Source organism: Nicotiana tabacum, chromosome 15, assembly GCF_000715075.1.
Source record: "Nicotiana tabacum cultivar K326 chromosome 15, ASM71507v2, whole genome shotgun sequence".
Classification (NCBI taxonomy): Eukaryota; Viridiplantae; Streptophyta; class Magnoliopsida; order Solanales; family Solanaceae; genus Nicotiana; species Nicotiana tabacum.
This window is the reverse complement of record NC_134094.1, coordinates 91,002,288-91,024,292: the sequence shown is the minus strand read 5'-3', so window position 1 is coordinate 91,024,292 and position 22,005 is coordinate 91,002,288. Positions and strand designations below refer to the sequence as shown.

General features: G+C 40.0%; 2 protein-coding genes across 5 annotated transcripts; both read right to left on the bottom strand.

Annotated features, from left to right (window-relative positions):
* Positions 1 to 9,154: 9,154 nt before the first annotated feature.
* Positions 9,155 to 15,444, bottom strand: LOC107782224 (U-box domain-containing protein 35-like). 2 transcript variants are annotated; one of them, XM_016603090.2, is made up of 8 exons: positions 15,101 to 15,444; positions 14,483 to 14,586; positions 13,928 to 14,049; positions 13,641 to 13,844; positions 13,098 to 13,359; positions 12,865 to 12,960; positions 11,426 to 11,854; positions 9,155 to 10,548 (listed from the first exon to the last, which is right to left on the bottom strand). In XM_016603090.2, the coding sequence occupies exons 1-8, from the start codon at positions 15,129 to 15,131 to the stop codon at positions 9,838 to 9,840; spliced, it is 1,959 nt and encodes a 652-aa protein (XP_016458576.1). In that variant the 5' UTR covers positions 15,132 to 15,444; the 3' UTR covers positions 9,155 to 9,837. The 2 variants fall into 2 exon arrangements, with proteins under 2 accessions (XP_016458576.1, XP_016458575.1); XM_016603089.2 differs by having other exon boundaries at positions 15,105 to 15,444.
* A 438-nt stretch (positions 15,445 to 15,882) lies between these two features.
* On the bottom strand, positions 15,883 to 19,786 carry LOC107782223 (protein phosphatase 2C 53). 3 transcript variants are annotated; one of them, XM_016603088.2, is made up of 5 exons: positions 19,560 to 19,696; positions 18,012 to 18,712; positions 17,593 to 17,910; positions 17,410 to 17,515; positions 15,883 to 16,560 (listed from the first exon to the last, which is right to left on the bottom strand). In XM_016603088.2, exons 2-5 carry the CDS (start codon positions 18,606 to 18,608, stop codon positions 16,226 to 16,228), a joined length of 1,356 nt encoding a protein of 451 aa, XP_016458574.2. In that variant the 5' UTR covers positions 18,609 to 18,712; positions 19,560 to 19,696; the 3' UTR covers positions 15,883 to 16,225. The 3 variants fall into 3 exon arrangements, with proteins under 3 accessions (XP_016458574.2, XP_016458573.2, XP_016458572.2); XM_016603087.2 differs by lacking the exon at positions 19,560 to 19,696 and adding an exon at positions 19,356 to 19,495; XM_016603086.2 differs by having other exon boundaries at positions 18,012 to 19,786.
* Positions 19,787 to 22,005: the final 2,219 nt, after the last annotated feature.

Sequence of the window (22,005 nt, the reverse complement as noted above, 5' to 3'; positions counted from 1 at the left end):
AGGTTTCGAGTCCTCCAGGCTCGAAAAATAAAAAGCCGATCAAGAGGCCCCGTAAGCCTAAGGGGAATGTCATCCACGTATCCCTGGAGTCCGCCCAACGGATAATGGATGGGACCGAAGACGAAGACGGAGAAGAAGAAAACTTTGAATTGATGACTCGTGTGCGAGCTGGCACCGAGCTTCAAAGAACTATTGGACAGGTGGAAGCCGAAGTAGCTTTGCCCCGATCGGACGAGCCCAAGCCAGAAAAAGTCGAAGATGCCTTACTTCGAGGCGGGGAGGCTACCGAGGAGGCGATCGAGGTCGGTGAAGAAACTGAGCTCGAGGCTTCCTAGAACGAAGACGATGTCTATAAAGACCCACTTGGGGCAATAGTGATCGGGGACTCCTACTCATGCCCTCCAGTTCCGGATTCGATGATACGTGACGCTCGGGATGCGAAGACTTGTCATGGAGAGGGAGCCCGCGGAGGGGAAGATTTGTTTCGTGGCTATTTTGCTAACATGGAAGATGTCACCGGTTTGGGCGATTTGGACGTACCGAGGAAGGACTCGAATGAGGCATCCTCGAGCTATACACTAATCGACCAATTCCCGGCCCCCAGTGTTGACCCCGATCGTAAGCGGCCTCTTATAATCTCGATCCTGGAAGATACTCAAGTTTTCTCTGCCCCCGTAGGGGTGGCAAGCTATCTTTGATGCTTGGTCACTGAAGAGGACCAAGCAAAAATGGATACAGTGGACGTTGCCTGTTTGTCCAACGAGGCCCAGCATGCTCTGAATCGGGTAAGTTTAAGGGCCGCTATCTTTTTATGACTTTCAATTGCCGATATCTCTAACATTTTTTTCCTTTCTTGTAGGCTTCGGTGTTGTACCACGAGGCCTTTCTCCGAATTCGAGAGGAATGTAAGGCCGAGGTACAGGGCCTCACGGAGAAATGTGATACATACAATCTTCTTAGTGAGAAGTTTCAGGTAGACCTGGTGGAGGCTCGAGAAGAGCATGCCGAGATGGCCGAGCAGGTATTCTGAGTTCTTCGTGACAGTGAGGCTGAGTTGGAGATAACGACTAACGATCCATTTCTGTAGGTCCGACAAATGTTTGAACAGATCAAGGACTTCTAAACGCAAATAGATGCAATGCGAGCCAAGGCCGAGGAGTTCAAGGGATGCATGGACATTCTGGCCACACAGAAGGAAACCGCTCAAGCAGAGCTGGATTCAGCTAAGTCACAACTTCGATATGTAAGAGAGAATGCCTCGGTTCAGGCGAAGAAGGTCAAGGAGCTCGAGTCTAATTTTTCCAATTTGGTCAAAGAGCTCGAGGTTGCCAGATCTGAAGCGGTCGTGGCCAATTCTAAGGCCCACGCTACTTCGTCCCAATATAGAGTCGACGCCGAAGCCACTATTGAGCAGGACAGGGGCATGGTGGATCATTCGAAGTGGCAGGCCCGAAGGCAGGCTCTCGAAGGGGTCATTGAGCAGAGTTTCGACATATCTGTCGTACTCGAGATCGCCAAGGCTGAGGAAGTAAAGGCTCAGAAGTTAGAATTTCCTGACGAGGGTTCCGAGAATGCGAGCGGATCTGGTGGAGAAGACTCCGAGGGTGAAGAAACTTCCTCTGATAATGACCGTGCTGCTTAGGCCTAGTAATTTTCGTTTTTGCTTCGAGGCTTATCGGCCCTTGTAAAGAAAAACTTTGATATATGAATTTTTTTTTCTTTCCATGGTTCCCGAATCCGTTGTCTTTTAGTTATTTTATGCAAATGTCAAAGTACTTTAGCGCACAATTATATGGTTGTATTCAATGGTCCCAGATCAAATATTCAAACTTAACCTGAGGCAGTTTCTGATAAATCAGAGCCGAGTGAGATCATTTATCTGGACTCGGAATAAGGTAATCTTTGAATTCGATGTTCGAGTGAGAATGTTATCTCGAATTCGAAATCAGATGGCCCTTAGGCTCGAAGAATAGTTACCGAGTGGGAATGCATTTGAACTCGAGTTAGTAGCCGAGTAAGAAGTGAGAATAGCCCTTAGGCTTTCGTATTTGGCCGATCTGGCCTTTGTAGAACGATCGTTTTAACATATATAAGTCTTTCTACCCCTTTTTGTCTTTCAAGAATTCATGTTCGCAAAGGTTGTAATGCCTTAGCATGAAATAATGAAGTCGTGTTCGAGAGTTCGAACAAATTCTTTTTTTCATTGCCTTTCTGGGTTAAGGCGTTATCGGAGTTTGATATTTATCAACGTTTTTTCTCGAAAATATCTTAAGTATTAGGATTCCGCCGAGGGTAGCCTTTTAGAACCGGTTGTGAAAAAGTTTGAAGGCCTGTTTTGTTACGGAATTCGGACGTCTCCGAGCCGTGTTAATTCGGCCGTAGCCTTTTAATTCGGAATCTGCCCCTTGGGCTTATTTTACCGTTTTACTTCGAGCTTGCCAGAATTATCAGTCCCCGAGTGTGGCGGACGTGGCCTATAAAAATCGAGGTTTGCCTTTTTAAGGTCTTATAATCTCGAGATTTTAATAATTCGATCTCTTCTATTTATCTCGTCTATTCTTCGGACGACAGTCCCCGAGTGTGGGGTTAGTTTTTCTAACTTCAGTTGTGATCGGCCCTTAATCCTGTTTACAAAATAGATTTTTAAGGAATGAGATATTTGGCAAGGAAATATTACTTCTCTTAATAGATACACACGTACATGTTTGATGTCAGGGCCTGAGCAACCTATATGGGCACGGTTCACTCGACCGTTTGGCCCTTACAAAATTTATCTATCGAGACCCTGCTGTCACGAAGTGATTTCCTTGCAACAAAGTTGACATTCGGGGGTGATGTCCCCCCCAGTATTCGAGATTGATTATAGAGAAGCCTCGGATACTGTTGAATTATTCTACGTTAGCACAAACAATGATTTCCTTGTTAAAAACCTTGCCAGAAAAAACCCATTTGGGACAAAAAACCGGTCTAAGGAAAAAAGAGTGCAACGCGTGCTTTCAGACCTAAAGACACTGTGTTGAAGAATCCATCGTCGTCCTCGATCGAACACATGCAATTGGATAACTTAAAATATAAATGAAAATGGAGAAGGTCATACCTTAGCAGTAGTATCGCTTTAGGAGTGATACATTCCAATTGTTTGGTAATTGTTCGCCGTTCATCGTGTCAAGCCTGTAGGATCCCTTTCCGATGATATCGAGGACCTGATATGGCCCTTCCTAATTTAGAACCATTTTTCATTCATTCGGGTTTCGAGTGTTGAGGGTGACTTTCTTTAGCACCAATTCCCCAGTTTTAAAGTGTCGAAGATTGGTTCTTCTGTTGTAGTACCTTTCGATCCGCTATTTTTGTGCAGCCAATCAAACGAAGGTGGCCTCGCGTCTTTCATACAATAATTCTAAGCTCGTATTCATGGCCTCGTTATTCGATTCTTCTGTTGCATATTGAAACCTGAGGCTAGGTTCCCCGATCTCGATCGGGATAAGAGCTTCGGCTCCATAGACCAAAGAGAATGATGTTGCCCTCGTGCTGGATTTCGACGTCGTGCGGTATGCCAAAGAACTTCGGGCAATATCTCTCTCCATTTTCCCTTAGCGTCGGTCAATCTCTTTTAAAATTTTGAATGATGGTTTTGTTGGTCGATTCGGCTTGTCCGTTCCCGCTGGGATGGTATGGCGTTGATAGAATCCTTCTAATCTTGTGATCCTCGAGAAATTTAGTCACTTTGCTGTCGATGAATTGTTTCCCAATGTCGCACAAAATCTCGGCAGGCATCCCCAATCGACATATAATGTGGTCCCAAATGAAGTCTATGACTTCTTTTTCTCTGACTTTCTCGAAAGTCTGTGCTTTAACCTACTTAGAAAAATAATCAGTCATAAATAAAATAAATTGACCTTTACCTGGAGCCGATGGTAGAGGGCCGACGATGTCCATTTCCCATTTTATGGATGGCCATGGGGATAAGACCGAGTGGAGCTGCTCCCCGGGCTGGTAAATCATCGGCGCATACCTTTGGCATTTGTCGCATTTTCGGACGAACTCTTTGGTATCTTTTTCCATATCAGCCCAATAATACCCTTCCCTGATAACTTTGTGAACCAGTGATTCGGCACCGGAGTGGTTCCCACAAGTGCCTTCGTGAATCTCCCGCAGGACATAGTCGGTGTCTCCTGGTCCCAAACATATCGCCAATGGCCCATCGAACATCCTCCTAAATAGCGTTCCATCCTCGGCCAAGGTGTATCATGCTGCCTTCGTGCGTAGAGTCCTTGATTCCTTCGGATCTGATGGGAGTTTCTCGTTCTTTAGGTATTCAATGTACTTGTTTCTCCAATCCCAGGTCAGGCTTGTAGAGTTTATTTCGGCGTGGCCTTCTTCGATTACTGTTCTCGAGAGTCATACGACAGTCCTCGAGTTAAGTTCGTCATCCTCGACCGATGATCCCAAGTTTACAAGGGCATCAACCTCACCATTCTGTTCCCGAGGTATGTGTTGTAAGGTCTACTCTTTAAACCGGTGCAAAGTTACCTGTAGCTTGTCCAAGTATCTCTGCATTCGATCTTCTCGGACTTCGTAAGTTCTGTTGACTTGATTTACCACAAGTAGAGAATCAAATTTGGCCTCGATGACCTCTGCTCCCAAACTTTTAGCCAGCTCGAGACCTGCAATCATGGCCTCATATTCGGCCTCATTGTTAGTTAACTTCGAAGTTCTGATAGATTGTCTAATTATGTCACCCATGGGTGGCTTCAAAACGATGCCCAGTCCGGACCCTTTCACATTCGAAGCGACATATATGAAGAGGGTCCACACCCCCGATGACGTACCCGATTTTAAAAATAGTTCCATTTCGACCTCGGGCACGGGTGCTGGCGTGAAGTCGGCCACGAAGTATGCCAAGATTTGAGATTTGATGGCCGTTCGGGGTTGATACTCGATACCATACCTGCTGATCTCGTCGACCTATTTGGCCAGTCGACCCGAAAGTTCGGGTTTGTGCAAGACATTGCGAAGGGGATAGGTAGTTACAACACAAATCGGGTGACATTGAAAATATGGTTTTAATTTCCTACAGGCGCGTATTAAAGCAAGCGCTATTTTTTCTAAGTGTGGGTACTGGATCTTGGCCTCACCTAAGGTTCAACTAACATAGTAAATAGGGAATTGTGTACCTTGCTCTTCTCGAAGTAGGACCCCACTTACCGCTATGTCTGAGACTGCTAAGTATAAGTAGTGTTGCTCGTCCGCTTTCGGGGTTGTGAAGCAGTGGTGGGCTCGACAACTATCGTTTTAATTCTTCCAAGGCCTGCTGACATTCTGGGGTCTATGCAAAATTGTTCTTCTTCCTAAGCAACGAGAAGAATTGGTGACTCCGGTCTGAGGACCTCGAAATGAATCGCCCCAGGGCGGCTATGCGCCCGGTTAGCCTTTGCACGACCTTTACATTATCTATGACCTTGATATTCTCGATAGCTTTGATTTTGTCGGGGTTAATCTCGATTCCCCGATTGGACACCATGAAGCCGAGAAACTTGCCCGAGCCAACCCCGAATACGCACTTTTCTGGGTTGTGCTTCATATTGTACTTCCTCAATATATCGAAGGTTTCCTGCAAATGCTTTAAATGGTCCTCTGCTCATATGGACTTAACTAGCATATCATCAATATAAACTTCCATAGATTTCCCTATTTGTTCTTTGAATATTAGATTCACTAGGCGTTGATAAGTTGCACCAGCATTGTGTAGTTCGAACGACATTACGTTATAACAATAGGTGCCATATTTAGCGATGAACAAAGTCTTTTCCTGATCCTCCGGGTTCATCTGTATTTGATTGTACCCGGAGTAGGCATCGAGAAAACTGAGAATCTCGTGGCCGGCCGTGGCATCGATCATGCGATCGATATTCGACAAAGGAAAAGAATCCTTAGGGCAGGCTTTGTTCAAGTCCTTATAGTCTACACACATTCTAAGTTTATTTCCCTTATTCGGGACTACCACTACGTTTGCTAGCCATTCGGGATACTTTACTTCCCGAATGGATCCTATTTTGAAAAGTTTGGTTGCCTCGTCCTTGATGAAGGCATGTTTGATCTCGGACTGGGGCCTTCTTTTTTGCTTCACCGAGCAGAATTTTGGATCCAGACTCAACTTGTGAGTGGTAATTTCCGGCGTGATCCCTGTCATATCGAGGTGGGACCAGGAAAAACAATCCATATTAGTTTTAAGGAATTTAATAAGTTTTTCCCTGAGTTCGGGAGTTAATCCCGTGCCTAAGTATACCTTTCGATCGGGCAGATGCTCAATCAGTATGATTTGTTCCAGCTCTTCGACCGTTGATTTTGTGGCGTCAAAATCATCGGGTATTATGAAGGATCGGGGGATCATATAGTCATCATCCTCGTAAATTTCCCGTTCCTCTGGTTGGGCCGAGGCTAGTGACTGTGGTTGCTATTTGACTTCTAGCTCTCACTTTGAATTCGATCCCTTTGCTGATGAAAGTGCCGATACCGGTGTCACCTCATCGATCGCAAACATCTCCTTGGAGGCGGGTTGCTCCCCGTACACTGTTTTGACTCCCTCCGATGTCGGGAACTTCAGAACTTGGTGAAGGTTCGAAGGCACTGCCCTCATGTTATGGATCCAAGGCCTTCCGAGTAGGGCGGTATACCTCATGTTGCCCTCGATTACATGGAACTTTGTTTCTTGGATGGTCCCGACCATGTTCACTGGCAAGATAATCTCACCTTTGGTGGTTTCGCTCGCCATAATGAAGCCGTTAAGTACTCGAGCTGCGGGCATAATTTGATCTTGTAGGCCGAGCTGTTCTACGACCCTCGATCGAATAATGTTGGCCGAGCTACCTGGATCAATCAAAACACGTTTAACTCGAGTTTTATTCATAAGGACAGATATTACCAATGAGTCGGTATGAGGTCAATCGATCCCTTCCGCATCCTCGTCGTTGAAAGACAAAGTCTCTTCTAGTAAGTAATCCCGTGCTCGTTTTTCTTGTGTGATCGTCACTTTGGTGCATTTAAACACTGGTCTTTGTGGAATATCGACCCCTCCTACGATCATGTGAATCACGTGTTGTGGCTCTTCCTGCTCGTTCTGCCTGTTTGAATCTCTGTTTTTAAAGCGATTCTTGGCTCGATCACTTACGAATTTCCGAAGGTGCCCCTCGTTGAACAATCGGGCTACTTCCTCCCTTAGCTGTCTGCAATCTTCTGTTTTATGACCATGGGTACCATGATACTTGCATATTTGGTTGGGATTTCTCGGGGCCGGATCGGTCTACAGAGGTCGAGGCCATCTAATATCTTTGATACTTCCAATGACCTACACTATGGCGGAAGAATCTACGTTGAAGTTATATTCTGACAATCGAGGTGCTTCTTTAGATCCGACATTATTATCAAAACCATTCTTGCTCATGAGCCCTCGGGAGCTCTGTCCTCGATCATTCCGAACGGGGTTTCGTACAGGGCCATTATCTCTCCGATCTCCACTGTATGGCTGATATTGATCTCTGTTCGATCGCGGTTCCCGGTCGAAGTCCCTTTTAACTATTTCCACAGGCCTGTTAGGATAAACTGAACCGGTTGGAGCCCCCAATTGATCATCCTCGACCCTGATCTTCGACTGATACCAATTATGCACATCGGCCCAAGTGACAGCCGGATACTCGATCAAATTCTGTTTTAGCTATTGTGAAGCTACGGAACTTCGAGCATTGAGGCCTTGAGTAAAGGCTTGAACGGCCCAATCGTCAGTGACCGGTGGCAAATCCATTCGTTCTATTTGGAACCGAGACACAAATTCCCTGAGCATCTCGTTGTCTTTTTGCCTTACCTTAAAAAGGTTCGATTTTCTTGTGGCTACCTTGATAGCTCCGGCGTGTGCCTTTACAAAAGAATCTGCAAGTATAGCGAACGAATCAACAGAATTAGGTGGTAAATTATGTTACCATATCATAGCTCCCTTCGATAGAGTTTCCCCGAACTTCTTCAGCAACACAGACTCAATCTCATCATCTTCCAAGTCATTTCCCTTAATGGCGCACGTGTATGAGGTAACGTGCTCGTTTGGATCTGTTGTCACGTTATATTTCGGGATCTCGGGCATACGAAACTTCTTGGGGATTGGCTTCGGAGCCGCACTCGGGGGAAAGGTTTTTGGACAAACTTTTTGGAATTAAGCCCTTTCAACACCGGTGTTGCCCCCAGGATTTGGTCAACCCTAGAATTATAAGTTTCCACTTTCTTATCGTTTTTCTCGATCCTTTTTTCTCCTGTTTCTATTCGCTTCGAAAGATCCTCAAGCATCTTTATGATAGCAGGATTGGTCTCCAGTTCTTCTCCATTCGATTTCTTTGATACCGATTCGGCTCTATGAACAATTTCTTGCGATGGCTCGATCTCGATCCTGCTTGGTGTACGATTCTGATTCTGAAGTTGTGCTATTGCAGCTTGTTGAGTTTGCAATATTTCAAATATCATTTGAAGGCTAATCCCGCCTTTTCCACTGCCCTTGCGTTCTGATCAGCTGTTCGAGCATCTCGGCGGATGCTATTTTCAGGATCGGCGCCCAAATTCCCATTAATAGCAATATGGGAGCTGACGTCGATTGGATCCACGGCCGGAGCTCCATCGGGGTTTACTGGAGGTACTCCGTTTCAGGGGACGGCTATGTCATCATTCTCGCCATAGAGACCGATGCCATCGTCTGTGTGTGTGGGTACTACTTGAGAGTTTGACATGTTGATCCTGGAATCAAAGACACTTCAAAGAACAAGCGTAAAATTATGTGTGTTACAAAAAATTGTTCCAAACAATCACTATTATCCTTAGCTCCACGGTGGGCGCCAAATTGTTTGCCTTAAAATCGGACAACAATTAAACTTATAAGTGGTTTTAAGGATATGTGATTTCATTTGGCACAAATTGATAATTGTCTGAATTAATGCTAGGGATTAATTGTAAATAAAGCTAACCAATATGATGAACAACCACGGCCCTCGAGGTAGACTGCCCTCGAACCAGCTAAGTTTGCTATTACAAAGTATGGACTTTAACAACAGAGCTTGCAAGAGAAAATATGATATATTGCCTTGTTGTGCATGAATGTATGTTTGTTACAAAATGATTAAGACCCTCTTTATATAGCACATGAACCCTATTTATGGTATATTTCTAATTACAGAAGTAAATCCCATGATAGGCTAAATATCCGATCCTAACTCGATATGTGTCGAGATTCCCGCCACGATCCTCGCCCGATCACGGATATCTCGGCTTTCCGTTATTCGGCGTAGCAGGCCTCCTTCGATCTTGCTCAATCTCTTTCTCGCTTCGGTCTCGAATTGACCTCGATCCTGATCAGCCAGTGATCAACGAGCTTGCCAATCCATCTTCGTACCATGTTCCGATATAACTGGGGCCGGGCCTTGATCTTCCGTCCCGATTTCGGTTAGTCATATGAAATTAGGCAAGCCCAATTCTGACCGTATACAAGTTTGGAAAATATGTTGATGTTGAAAAAAAGGAGTTTCCGAAAGACTCCTCAAACAAGATTTTCAAATAATAAAGGTCAATATTTGCAAGTCATAGCCGAACACCTTAATTTCATCGTCACATACTCAAGATCCTTTTGGACTACATGTAGCAACAATAATTCTAACATTCAGTTATTATTGCATTGAAGAGTGATCAATTGGACATACCAACACTCAGAATCATGCCAAAAAAAAAAAAAGAGAGGAAGTTTTTGCGTTGACAATTCTTGATCCCTCATATCGATACAATCTTTTAATAAAGATGCAGAGGAGCAAGTTAGCTACTGATACTTGGCATGCTGTTAATTCCAACTTCTTTAAGCTTATTAAGCTCTGGCACTATTACTGAACCAAGATCCGGTCGATCTTTCATCCTCAGCTCAGCACACTTGAGTGACAATTTTGCAAACTTAAGAGCCTCTTCAACTGGCCAGTGTTGCACTGTCGGATCTAACAAATCTGCAAATGTACCTTTTTCAATGGCCCTCTCAACATGATGAGTTAAACCCATTGGTGGCCTTGCAGTAATAATTTGGAGCAACATTACGCCGAGCGAATATATATCTGATTTAGTCCCTAACTTTCCTGTTTGTTGATATTCAGGATCTATATAACAAAAAGTTCCAGCAGCTGAAGTCATGTGATATTGTGTCACAGTATCAGCTACAGATGGTGGAACTAACCTTGCCAACCCAACATCACTAATTTTGCAGACATAATTTCTGTCTAAAAGGATATTTGCTGGCTTTAGATCACGGTGAACAAGAGGTTCTGGCTTTGCTTGGTGAAGGAATAGAAGTCCGGTTGCAATCTCCGCAGCAATTTTGAAGCGAATTTCCCATGGAATTGAAGGGGTATTACCTTTCTGAAAAAGACGATCTTCCAAACTGCCATTATTCATAAACTCATAAACTAAACACCCGTACTCGGGACATGCACCTAATAGTAGCACCAGATTCGGATGCCTAATGAGACTGAGGACCTCAACCTGTAAATGAGAAAGCATTTTTTATGTGCATCAGCAGGTGGCTTGTTGAATACTATACTAACATCAATCAACAATTTAACCAAGGCAAGAGAACATCTATGTATATAGCATACATGAGCAAGTACAAGCTACAACATCTTGCAAACATTCTAGTTATAGTACAACAACAAAAAAAAAAAAAACACTGTATAATCCCACAAATGGGGTCTGGTAGGGTAGTGTGTAAACAGACCTTACTCCTACTTTGAATCCATCCCATTCTAGTTATAGTAGTAATTGAAAATCCATCCCATTTACATGTAGTAAGCCATCATTTAACCTTTTCAAACAAGAGCCTCCTTAGACATCTCTAAGAATGTGCTCATAAATGTACTGGTAAAAGATTACACAAGATGCTTATGCGCATACTAAGGAAGCTTTTAGATGAAGCATACATACTTGGAACAAAAAACCAGGTTATTCATTAGTCAAAAACATTCCCGTAATACATATTTTTTTTATGCAGGTAGTGTAAGCCCACTCCGATTTTTCACCAAGTACCTACTACCTCCCACCAGCACATGTACCAGTTACTTTGCGCCAAAACTTAGGCAGATGAGAAGAAATCACCTAGTGTATAACATTCCTATTATAGATTAATCAAAACAATCATGGCATGCACCAAAATGCATCATTATACATGCATTTGTCTACATGTACAATTTATCATGATTCCCTCCATTGCTTCCCCGGTAATTAACTCTAGAAGTGACTCAATGAACGCACATAATTCTATGAAAAATGAAGTTGCTCATCTCAAACGATGAAGGACGTTTCATATCTTAGTATGTATTGTAAAAGCAGAGTGTATCAATGAATTAGAGATATAAAGAGTTACCTCTTGTTGGAACTGTTTCTTCCCTTGTGCAGCATCAGCACTCAGAACTTTAATGGCAACAGGTGTGTGATCAAGTTTTCCCTTAAAAACAGGTCCATATCCACCTTCTCCAACTTTTAGTGAACTTGAGAAATTTTTGGTGGCTGCCTCAATCTCTTCTATTGTATACTTCCTATAACGGAGATCATTCTGAGATAGAACATTCATTGCTCGATTCTTTTTTTCTCCCTCTTGCTTGGCCTTCAGCTCCGCATACTTCCTTCTTTGTGCTTCTATCTCCACCATCTTTTGTGCTTTCTTAGCAGCTTCAATAGCAGCTCTGCATTTAGCCTTTTCGGTCTCAGCAATTGCAAGAGCTGCATCTTCAGCAAGACGGGCTTGTTCAAACCTACGAGCTTCTTCCATTTTCCATTTATTAAGCTCTTCAGCCTGAAATTTTGTATACACATAACACATGAAAAAATTAATCAAGGATAAGAAGAGGAAGAAAGCCTTGGTCCTTTGCATTTGATGTCATAAATTTGTAACTCGTGTTTCCAAGAGCCATTTATGGCAAACAGAGACATACTAACAATCTGTTCATAAACTTATACACAAGAGTGATATGTCGGAAACAGCCTCTCTACCCCAGGGTAGGGGTAAGGTCTGCGTACACACTACCCTCGCCTCCCCAGACCCTACTAGTGGGATTATACTAGGTTGTTGTTGTTGTTGTATACACAAGGGTGATATGAATATGATGCTATTTCTTACTCAGTATATAGATAAAATTGTACTCCCTCCGTTCCAGTTTATGTGAACCTATTTCTTTTTTGGTCCGTTCCAAAAAGAATGACCTCTTTCTAAATTTGGAAACGATTTAGCTTAAACTTATAATTCTACCCTTAATGGGAAGCTTTTATAACCACACAAATACTCTGGGCCCCTTTTTGACTTGTTTATGACCACAAATTCCAAAAGTCTTCATTTTTTCTTAAACTCCGTGCCCAATCAAACAGTTTCACATAAATCGGAACGGAAGGAGTAACTAATAACAATTATTTCAGACTATTTATTTTCTTGGAAGAATAACTCCCCACAAAAATGCTGAATGCACCCATGTAGTTTTGGGCGTTGGTAGCCCCTAGAATAATATTATCTGTTCTAAAATATACCATGCAAATACGGTGGCCTATTCTAGGCATCTAAGCCATGTACACTAAGTATCTTAGTAACATAAACTGAACATTTGATTCTGTGAGTGCTAGTAAAATTTGTAGAAACATGAGTTCCCTTATAATTTCTTTTCTATCTTTGAACTTTAAAACTAGGTTTCTTTTCAATGCATGTTCTATGTTTGATGTTTTTTGCAGATACTTGGCCTTTAAATTTTTTCTTTCTTGCTATTTTAAATGGTCTTCATCTTTGTGGTTCTAGGCAGTTAGACAATGAGACATTACCGCTTGGTTGGCCAAGACAGCTTCTTTGCAAGCTGCATTATACATATCCAAAGTTTGCCTTAGCTCAAGTTTTAGTCTTTTCATCTCAGCTTCCAACTGCATTATCACATATGATGAGACAGAGGTTATTATTCAGCAAATTTGTTACTTTTCATATAACGGAAATGCTCATATTGTGTATTAAGCTACAAATTTGCACTGTAATGTAGCTTCTATTATTATATTGCACTTACTGAATATGAGGAGCTTCCATTCCTTGGAGTTTCTTTGATTGCAACTTGTGTGAAGTCAAGATTGTCGGCTGAGATATCAACTGATCTGTGGTTAATACGAGCGAAGAGTTCACTACCATCTGATAGAGAAGTTCGGCTACATGAATTCATCGGCCCTCCAGAGGGAGCATGAAGATGATCCATCACTACATTAGATGGTCCTTTTTCAGGCCTCGTCTTCTCAGATTCTATAATCTTTGGCTCTGCCCTTGCAAATGACAACCTATTTTGTACCATTTATTCATTAAAGTTAGCTAGAACATAAAGAATTCACACGTTTGCTTAGAGCATAAGGAAGCCTAATTGCCCCTTCACCTATTTCTTAGTTCAACAGTTAAAACTTTAACACCAAATAAGATGGTGATACAACAAATGAAGAAGTAACCGTAATCATTCTCCATGGGCTATAAGCACTGCAGTGCCAAAGTTGTTAGCTTTTTCAAGCCAACAAAACGAAAGGGAAAGTTGGTCAGTTTTATATCATCAGTTCCTTATATTTTGTACCTGGATATGTCTTCTGATTCAGAGTTACTTAATCTAGACGGTGTCCATGCAGATGAGAAATGTTGCCTTGCTGGCGCAGAAGAAGTTAGAGGTTTTGCTGCTGGTCGGACAGATTGTTGCCTGCCTTTTGAAACTACGTAGACAGTACAAAATTCTGGTGCAGCCTTATTTATGATTGTTGGCACATCCGGAGTCCAATATTTCCTGCATAAAAAGGTTATAAGCCAAGTTTAATTTTTTCCTCCGTAATGCAGTATAAGGGAACAGAGAAATTGAGAGATAATAACCTGCCAAGAGCGCTCCTAGATGATGCACCAAGAACAATGTTGGTAACACAGTGACCGTTGATGTAGTCAAGAAGTCCCTTGGACACTTCATTATCCTCAAGGACGATCTCTTTCACTACTATCTGCAACCATTTGAGTAAAGTATGATTTAGCAAAAATTCCAAAATGGTGTAAGCCCGTTTCACCTAAACATTGAAAAACGACACTACTCTAGGTAACGTATAAATTACTTTAATGGTGCAAAACACTCGAGCAGAACAAGAGGTTTAGGGGGGAAAGGGAACAGAAATGAGAAACAGACTTTATGAGACAAAAACACTATTTCTTGTGATCGTAAGGACCAAACAGAGGACAATGCGGTGTTTAATATACTTTTTTTTGCAACATTAGCTAAATATATATAACTATCAAAAGTATCCATAGAAATTATGTGGTCTTTCAACAAGTCAAATCATTAGAAAATTATTAAAGGGTAATGAGTTTCATAATGTAGAATGGCATCAATATGTTTAGTCAAATGTCAATCTACCTCTATGATATGTTTAATTCACTTACCCTTTTACGCGCAGAATAAGCCCGGAAAGGAGTGAAGACATTTTGAGTACCTTCGTTACTTGATCCTCCATTTGCATCTGGAGCAGCTTCATTTCCACCAACCGCTACAAAGCAGGAACAATGTCACAATAAACAACCAAAAATTTCAAAGAATGGACCACATTTGGAAATTGTTATCCGAAATCCACTGGCATAACTAATGCGAATTAGCACTTTGTAGGGCCCATAAAGGAGCTTCTGCATTCCAAGGATTTGAATCCGAGACCCCAAATGGAGGGATCCTATCCATTCTGCCACTCCTTGGTGGTAAACTAAAAGCACATTTCACTTACATTCATCGAAGGGGAGCCTTGGAGCAAGTCTCGTGTGACCTATAGGTCACAAGTTCGAGCCGGTCGAATCAGGCCCTAATACTTACATCACACCACTTGGGATGCGGCACTTGGCAAGATGCTTTATGGACCAAGCTGCCCTTTTTCATGTGTGCAATAGAAAGCAAAAGTTCCCCTTACAGAGGCTTTATTTCTAATAATATTTTCTTCCCAAACCAAATTATTGATCCCCTAGGAATGGGAATAAGAGAAAAGTGAGAATGCGATGAAAGAGAAAAAAGGGTACCTACGATTTGGTGACTTCTTGATTCGAACATGGACCAATACAAGATTTGGATTGCTTGCAAGGAGATTATCAACAGCCCATTTCACAGCAGAGGCGCTATTCTTATCTTTATCAACTGCCACAACTATAGGGCGGTGGCTACCGCCATCATCTGACGAAGCCATTTTATGACAGAATGAAAAAGTTGGTGGTGATAAGAGAGAAAGAGACTACGGCTAGTTAGCTCCCGCCACTTTCAACCACCATAACGGTCAACGTTCTTTTACGTTGGAATCATTAGTTTTACAAAATGATTGTGTTGTCCCCCAAAAATTTCTATGTTTATCTCTGCTCCAATAACTGTTTTTACCACTTTGACTAGGTCTATGGTGCTGTTTTAATCCCTTTTTTCCTCCCCCCTTTAAGATAAAATTGAGAAAAGAAATACAGATGAAAAAGAGAAAGAAATACAATTATTGCATGTTTGATTTTATATAACGGTCCGGCCAGCTTGTGTGCATCTTAATTATTTCAACGGATACATGGCTGATAATTCTGTCGACTAAGACTTGAGATATGAATCCTTAGTTCTAAAGTTTCACTCACTTTATTGATCACTGAACCACACGCTTAGGTGCAATTTTTCTATGTTCAACTATAGCATAACACATAGCACAACTATAGCAAAGTTTAGGTGTGTAGTTGAAAATTCCGGACAAGTTGAGGGTGATGTTCGTGTATTATCCCTTTAAATATGACTCTCTGAAGTAGAGGACATTCAGTTAGGGTGAAGAGAATACAAATTTTAGAAGAAAAAACTCTACTCTGAATTGCTTATTATGAATCTACAATGTCAAAGTAATACTAGGTTAAAATACCTCATAGAGCCTTTTAACACTTTGAGGTATAATGACCATTACATTTGATTATAATTGTAGTTGCTCCTATTTCAAATATAGCTAAAAAAAGAAAATTACATACAAAATGGAGCATGTACTAAAATACATACAGAAACCTACTCCAATAAAAGCCATTATCCCAGATTCCCAGGTAAAAAATGCAAGGGCTTGACTACATTTTGAACCATATTTAGTTTATACTGCAAATCTATAATAAATGAAACAGTAGATTGAGAGGCCAGTTATGTTAGGTTTTGCTCTTAAACTTTCTTTGGGCTTTCAAGTCCACCACAATCACAGTTATGTTGTCCTTGCTGCCCTTTTGAAGAGCTCGATTCGACAAACACTCTGCTGCAGCCTGTGCTGCTGGATCAATTCCTTCACCCCTTTCCATGGGGAGCGTTACACTGTTCTTTTTATGCCACATAAGTATGCGTTTACGAGCCATATCACAAACTTCTTCATTTGTCATGACATCCCATAAACCATCACTCGCAAGTATAAGGCATTCGTCATCCTTGGCTCGAGGTATGAACGTTACTTCTGGATCAGGAATAATCCAAGGCTTCAAGTATCTATCTCCTGCAATCGATAATAACTGGCTTGAAAGAGAGAAAAAGATCTATTTACCAACAAAATTTAGGACTCTAGTATGTCAAAATTTACTCTAGATCAAATCTGTTCAAGTGATAAACACCCCAAGAAAATAGCTACAAGCTGGGTAACATGATGCTACTGGCCACAGGTTACTTCTCATATCAACTTACATATACAAGAATGTTCAGAAGAAATGTCTTTATGCAATCCTGCAGCTCACTTAGTGTACCTTTCTAATGAGAATTCTAATTTAAGTTGGCGTCTAAGCATAGGTGGCAATATATTTTATAATTCAAACATCTTAGACCAAATGGAAGAGGCAGAGCCATACAACATGCACTACTACATAATAGAAGCTGGAGTATATTGGCTGTATCACCAATCATGGAATCTTGAATTAGCTTCTCTTTTAGAACAATGAACTGTGCTCAAGTCCAATCTATTGAGTATGTTTTCAAGGTGGCCTCAGAAATTCCGATATGGAAATGAAAACTGATGGCCATAATAAAACATATGAGCAAACCGATATATCACAATCTCGCTCGGGAAAATGGAAGTAGATTCAATTGAAGTCCAATAATTAAAGTTATGCTCGAGTTCAACATGCAATTGAAAAGAACTTAAAGTGTCATATAAGCGATAAGCGGAAATATTTCATTCCCTAGATGGAAGCGCATTAAGTAACGCAATAAAGGCACCAAGTAATGGTAAAGATTTAAAGCTTAACAGCTCATGCTTCATAGTCATACTAGTATGGTCAAAATACAAAAAACTCAGCTGGTGATTAGAGTATCTTGCAAATGCTAGAAAACGGTTAGCTAGGAGAAAACATACCGATGGACCTAGACATTGCAAGAACACCAAAAACACGATGGCCATTCCACTGTATCACCTTGCCTCCAGCTGCTTCAATCCTTTCATATTCATCTTCTCGGTTTGGCTGAGAGAACGGAATTGAAAATGAGTACATAGAGATTAATTGCTATGCAAGTAAATATAGTCTAAAATTTTGCTTACTTTGTGATCCACTGACAATGCCAAGGGTTCCTTTCCACGACACAGAACAGCCCTTGAATCACCACAGTTTGACACTATAATGTGAGATGAACAAACAATGGCAACAACGGCTGTGGAGCCTACAGTTTCTGGGGCAACAGGCTCATGACTAGTCCCACCTGCGATTTCAGCATCAACTTTAAGAAAACAGTTGGTAAATGCTTTTCTCCAGAGTTCTTGGCAACTTTGCCTAATACTTTCATCACTGAGATTTGTCATAATAGTTTCCAACTCCTCAATCAAAACAGCATGCATCCGGTCTCGGCAGTAATTTGCCACCTGAAAAGAAAAAAAAAAGAATCAAATTTATTGTTCATATGTAGTTAACAAGAAGAGTTGTGCAAACCTAAGTGAGAAAGAGAGAAGAGAGAGACAGAGACCTGAGAACCACCATGGCCATCATAAACTCCAAAGAAATGAGTCGTCAAATGACTTAAGCGTCTAGGCTGTCCATCAAGCACACGATCACCAATTAGCATCTGCAGAGGAATTTTCAAGAATCTAGGAACAGTTGCAAATGCATCTTCCATTTCTGGCCTCCTTCCACAGATAGATGTATATCCCCATAGAGGTATGTAGTCCACTTCAAAAACACTTCGGCTGACTGTTGCACTCAAGCCTTTATCTAAGGGTAGCTGAACTACAACTGCAGATGATTTTGAGATCTGCTCCTCAAGTCCAACGGAACCTGCCACGGGTCTAGTCACAGGATCCTCAACATCTGACTCTACTAGAACCTCAGTCTTAGCAATAAGTTCGACATGGCTAATGATTTTCTGAGAATCTACGAAATCCTGACCTTCTATATCAGACGCTATCTCAAAACCTATAAAATCATCAGCGCATATACTACTACAATCGCTCACCACTGACAAGGAACACGAACTATCAAGAATCTGATCACCCTCCAATGAGAAGGAATCATCATCACCAGCAATCCAGTTGCTTTCATTTTCAGAAATCACATCAAGCGACATAGTCCCTTCACTCGGGCTCTCTTCAGGCACAGATGATACTGTAATACTAAGGTTGATCTCTGAATCAGCAGAGCTGCAATCATCATTTCCACCAGAAACAGATTCTGCCAAAGTTTTAGTCGCAGAATTAGAATACAAGCTTGTCGTATCATCCATCGACTTTAGCCTAGTAAAATCCAAATAACTTCCTAAGCTTGGGTTATGACAGATCAAATTACCAAATACAAATGGCACTGCAACCGCCCGATACATCTCCTCCATCAACATCACTATATTGAAAGCAGTAAAAGTTGACCACCCCCTCTAAAACTACACTGCCTTTCATTGTTAAACTAATTCATCATCTCTCTTTAGAATCGGTAATAGTCTTATCATGAGCTTCAGCATACCATTTTCCATGCCTAAGTAAATCAACTAGTAAAAGACCATTCTTTTACATTGCGCTGCGCCCCATTAATCAGGATGCTTAACAGAAATTGGTAATTAGTTCTGTTTAGCAAACAAGAAACAGCAAGAACCTTTTTTTTTTCCTTTTTGTGCAAAATCTAACTTCTTCTTCAACTATATATACTCAGAACATAACAATATTCACTAGAGATCCTTACATCCACTCAATTACTAAAAACCCATATAGGTAATAAGATAAAAATCCAAACTTTACATAAATCCTTAGTCTTTAAACACAAGAAAGACAGGTAACAAGGAAAGGGTCATGTGATTTAACCTATGAAAAGCAAAGTCAATTACCAAGAATCACATGAAAGCACTGAAAAAGCAGGTACCCTTTTTCTCATTAAACTTCAGTACCCTGGATCTGAGGTAATTCACAACAACCCCTCTTTGAAATATAGTCCTTCTGTCTTCTATATTTCAAACAATTATTACCTCAATATGTAACAAACAAATAAAAATAATTGAGATGGTAAACGTAGAAGATGAAATAGCTACTACCTAATCCTATTCTTTTTGAAGAACTTGTAATCTTCTTCACTGTTGATATCTGCTTATTGACTTAGAAGACAAAAGAGTTAGCACAAAGAATCAAGAATAGAAGAAATGGGGTTGCTTTCTGAATAGCAAAATAATTGTATAATTCATTGAAGTGTCTTTCCTTTTTTATATTTTTATATATTATTTTCTAGTTTCAGTTCAGGACTTCTGAAAGCTCAGCAAAAGTGAGTTGAGTGGAGAAAAAGTTGAGAATTTAAAGAAAAAACATATATCCAGAAAAAATAAAAATAAAAATTTTTCTTTCTTATTTATGTGACATAGTTTGAATTGGTACAAAGTTTTAAAAAAAAATTGAACATTACCGTTTTAAATATGACATAGCAATTTCATGGCTATCAAGCTTTTAAAACTTATACAATTGAACATATCATAACATTTTGTGACTATAAAAACTTCTTATTAAATGTAAAGTAATAAATACTATATCAATTTTAATTTATGTGAACTTATTTGATTGAGCACAAATTTAAGAAAATAGAGAAGACTTTTGAACTTGCGGTGTAAAACGAGACACATATATTTTGTGTGACTATAAATCACTGCGTAAAAGTAAATTATTTTTCAAATATAGAAAGAGGTCATTCTTTTTGGCATGAACTAACAATGAAATAAGTTCACATAAATTAAAACGGATGGAGTATAAAATTAGTTATTTTTAAAATGTAAAAATATATTATTTTTCTAAAAAAAATAATAAAGGAAATTATCACATTAATTGAAAGAGAAGAATTGGTATTTCCTATTTTCACTTCCAGAAAATAAAAAGAAAATATGCAGGAAAAGAAAAAAATAAATAAATAACATATGTTAAATGTGAAAGAGCACATTAAAGCATCTCCACTCATTCAATGTTTGCCCTTTCACTTTTCACTCTCCAATTCAATGCCCCCACGCTTCCTATCTTTTTGCTTATTGGTGAACAAAAATAAATGACTTTTAAAATGACTCGTGTCCATTATTCAACCAAAAATGCTCCAATTAGAAAGACTTTGATATTTTCTTTCTCTTGGATGATTTTCATCCAATGGCAATTAAGTGGGCATTACTACTAAGAATGTGCTGAGATGGTTGGTCCCTCTCTTCTTAGTTAGAAGTGTCGACTTCAAATTCTGTAATAGAAAATTCTTGAGAGGAAATACTTTTTCTGGTTAATATTTTCGGCGTGAATCTAAATTAGTCGTAATAATAGACTACAGATACTAAATGATTAAATAAAAAATAAGCAGTCTTGTGATCGGTGATAATGCCATGCTACCGAAAACATGAAACCAAAATAAATTAATATCACCATAACAACGCACTTTTAGTTCATCTTTAGTAAGTATAGTATTTTTCTGCTGTCTCAACTCAATCTTGAAACTGTTTCAAGTATTGAAAAAGACATGGACTTGCTTTTGTAGTAAGGTTTATTTATTTAGCAAGACATCGACTTTGACCGTAATTATTAACTAGTCAAAAGTTTTCTACATCATTATATTTCAATCCAAAGCTAGAAAGTGAAAGAAATGAAAAGATGAGAAGCCTAAGATACTGTCACCCGCTAAAAAAACTGTCAAAAAGCTTAGCATACCGATCAAAATTGGACGGAAAGTAATACCGATCGAAATTGGTCGGAAAGTAATATCGACCGAAATTGGTCGAAAACAAAATAAATTAGTCGAAAAAATCAAATAACAAATTGTAAATAAAAATACTGACCGTAATCGATCGGAAAATGTGATCCCACAAAAAAGAAAGTTTGCTTTATCTGACACAGTTAAAATTTTCGACAGATTTCGGTCGGAAAATGGTCAATCTTTGACCAAAGACTGGTGAGATTTGCATACTATCTACAAAAGAAATGATTAATTAAAACAATTATAGAATACCGACCGAAGTCGGTCAAAATTTTTTTTTTTTTCGTCCTGCGTCAATTTTTTTTTTGATAATAAAAAATTATTTTTCATATAATTATAAAAATACCAACCAATGTCAGTATGAAATTCTAATTTATTTTTTCCCGCCCTGCGTCAATTATTTTTTTTTATAATAAAAAATTACTTTTAATATAATTATAATTATAAAAATACCGACCGAAATCGGTCGGTATTAGTGGTCTAAATGATCAAACACTTATAGATTATTGTTACTTACAATCTACATATATATAACATCCTAAATTGTATATATATTTATACACACACACACATACACACACACACATATATATATACACACACGTACACATACATACACATACACACACACATATGCACAGTACACTGTAACGATTCGCCCGGTCGTTTTGAGAGAATTAGCCTTGAACCCCTACTTATTGCCCCATATGCTTCATTTAGTTGTTATGTAGCTTACCGAGATGATTTATTTTTGGTTTCGGAGTGAAATG

Coding starts and splice junctions, on each gene's coding strand:
- LOC107782223 (XM_016603086.2), bottom strand. CDS start 18,875: ATGTTGATGGAGGAGATGTATCGGGCGGTTGCAGTGCCATTTGTATTT. Junction 17,911..18,011: donor ATGGCCATGGTGGTTCTCAG/GTCTCTGTCTCT, acceptor TTTTCTTTTCAG/GTGGCAAATTACTGCCGAGA. Junction 16,561..17,409: donor TGCAATGTCTAGGTCCATCG/GTATGTTTTCTC, acceptor TATCGATTGCAG/GAGATAGATACTTGAAGCCT.
- LOC107782224 (XM_016603089.2), bottom strand. CDS start 15,264: ATGGCTTCGTCAGATGATGGCGGTAGCCACCGCCCTATAGTTGTGGCA. Junction 13,845..13,927: donor TCTAGGAGCGCTCTTGGCAG/GTTATTATCTCT, acceptor CTTTTTATGCAG/GAAATATTGGACTCCGGATG. Junction 11,855..12,864: donor CTGTCTTGGCCAACCAAGCG/GTAATGTCTCAT, acceptor ACAAAATTTCAG/GCTGAAGAGCTTAATAAATG.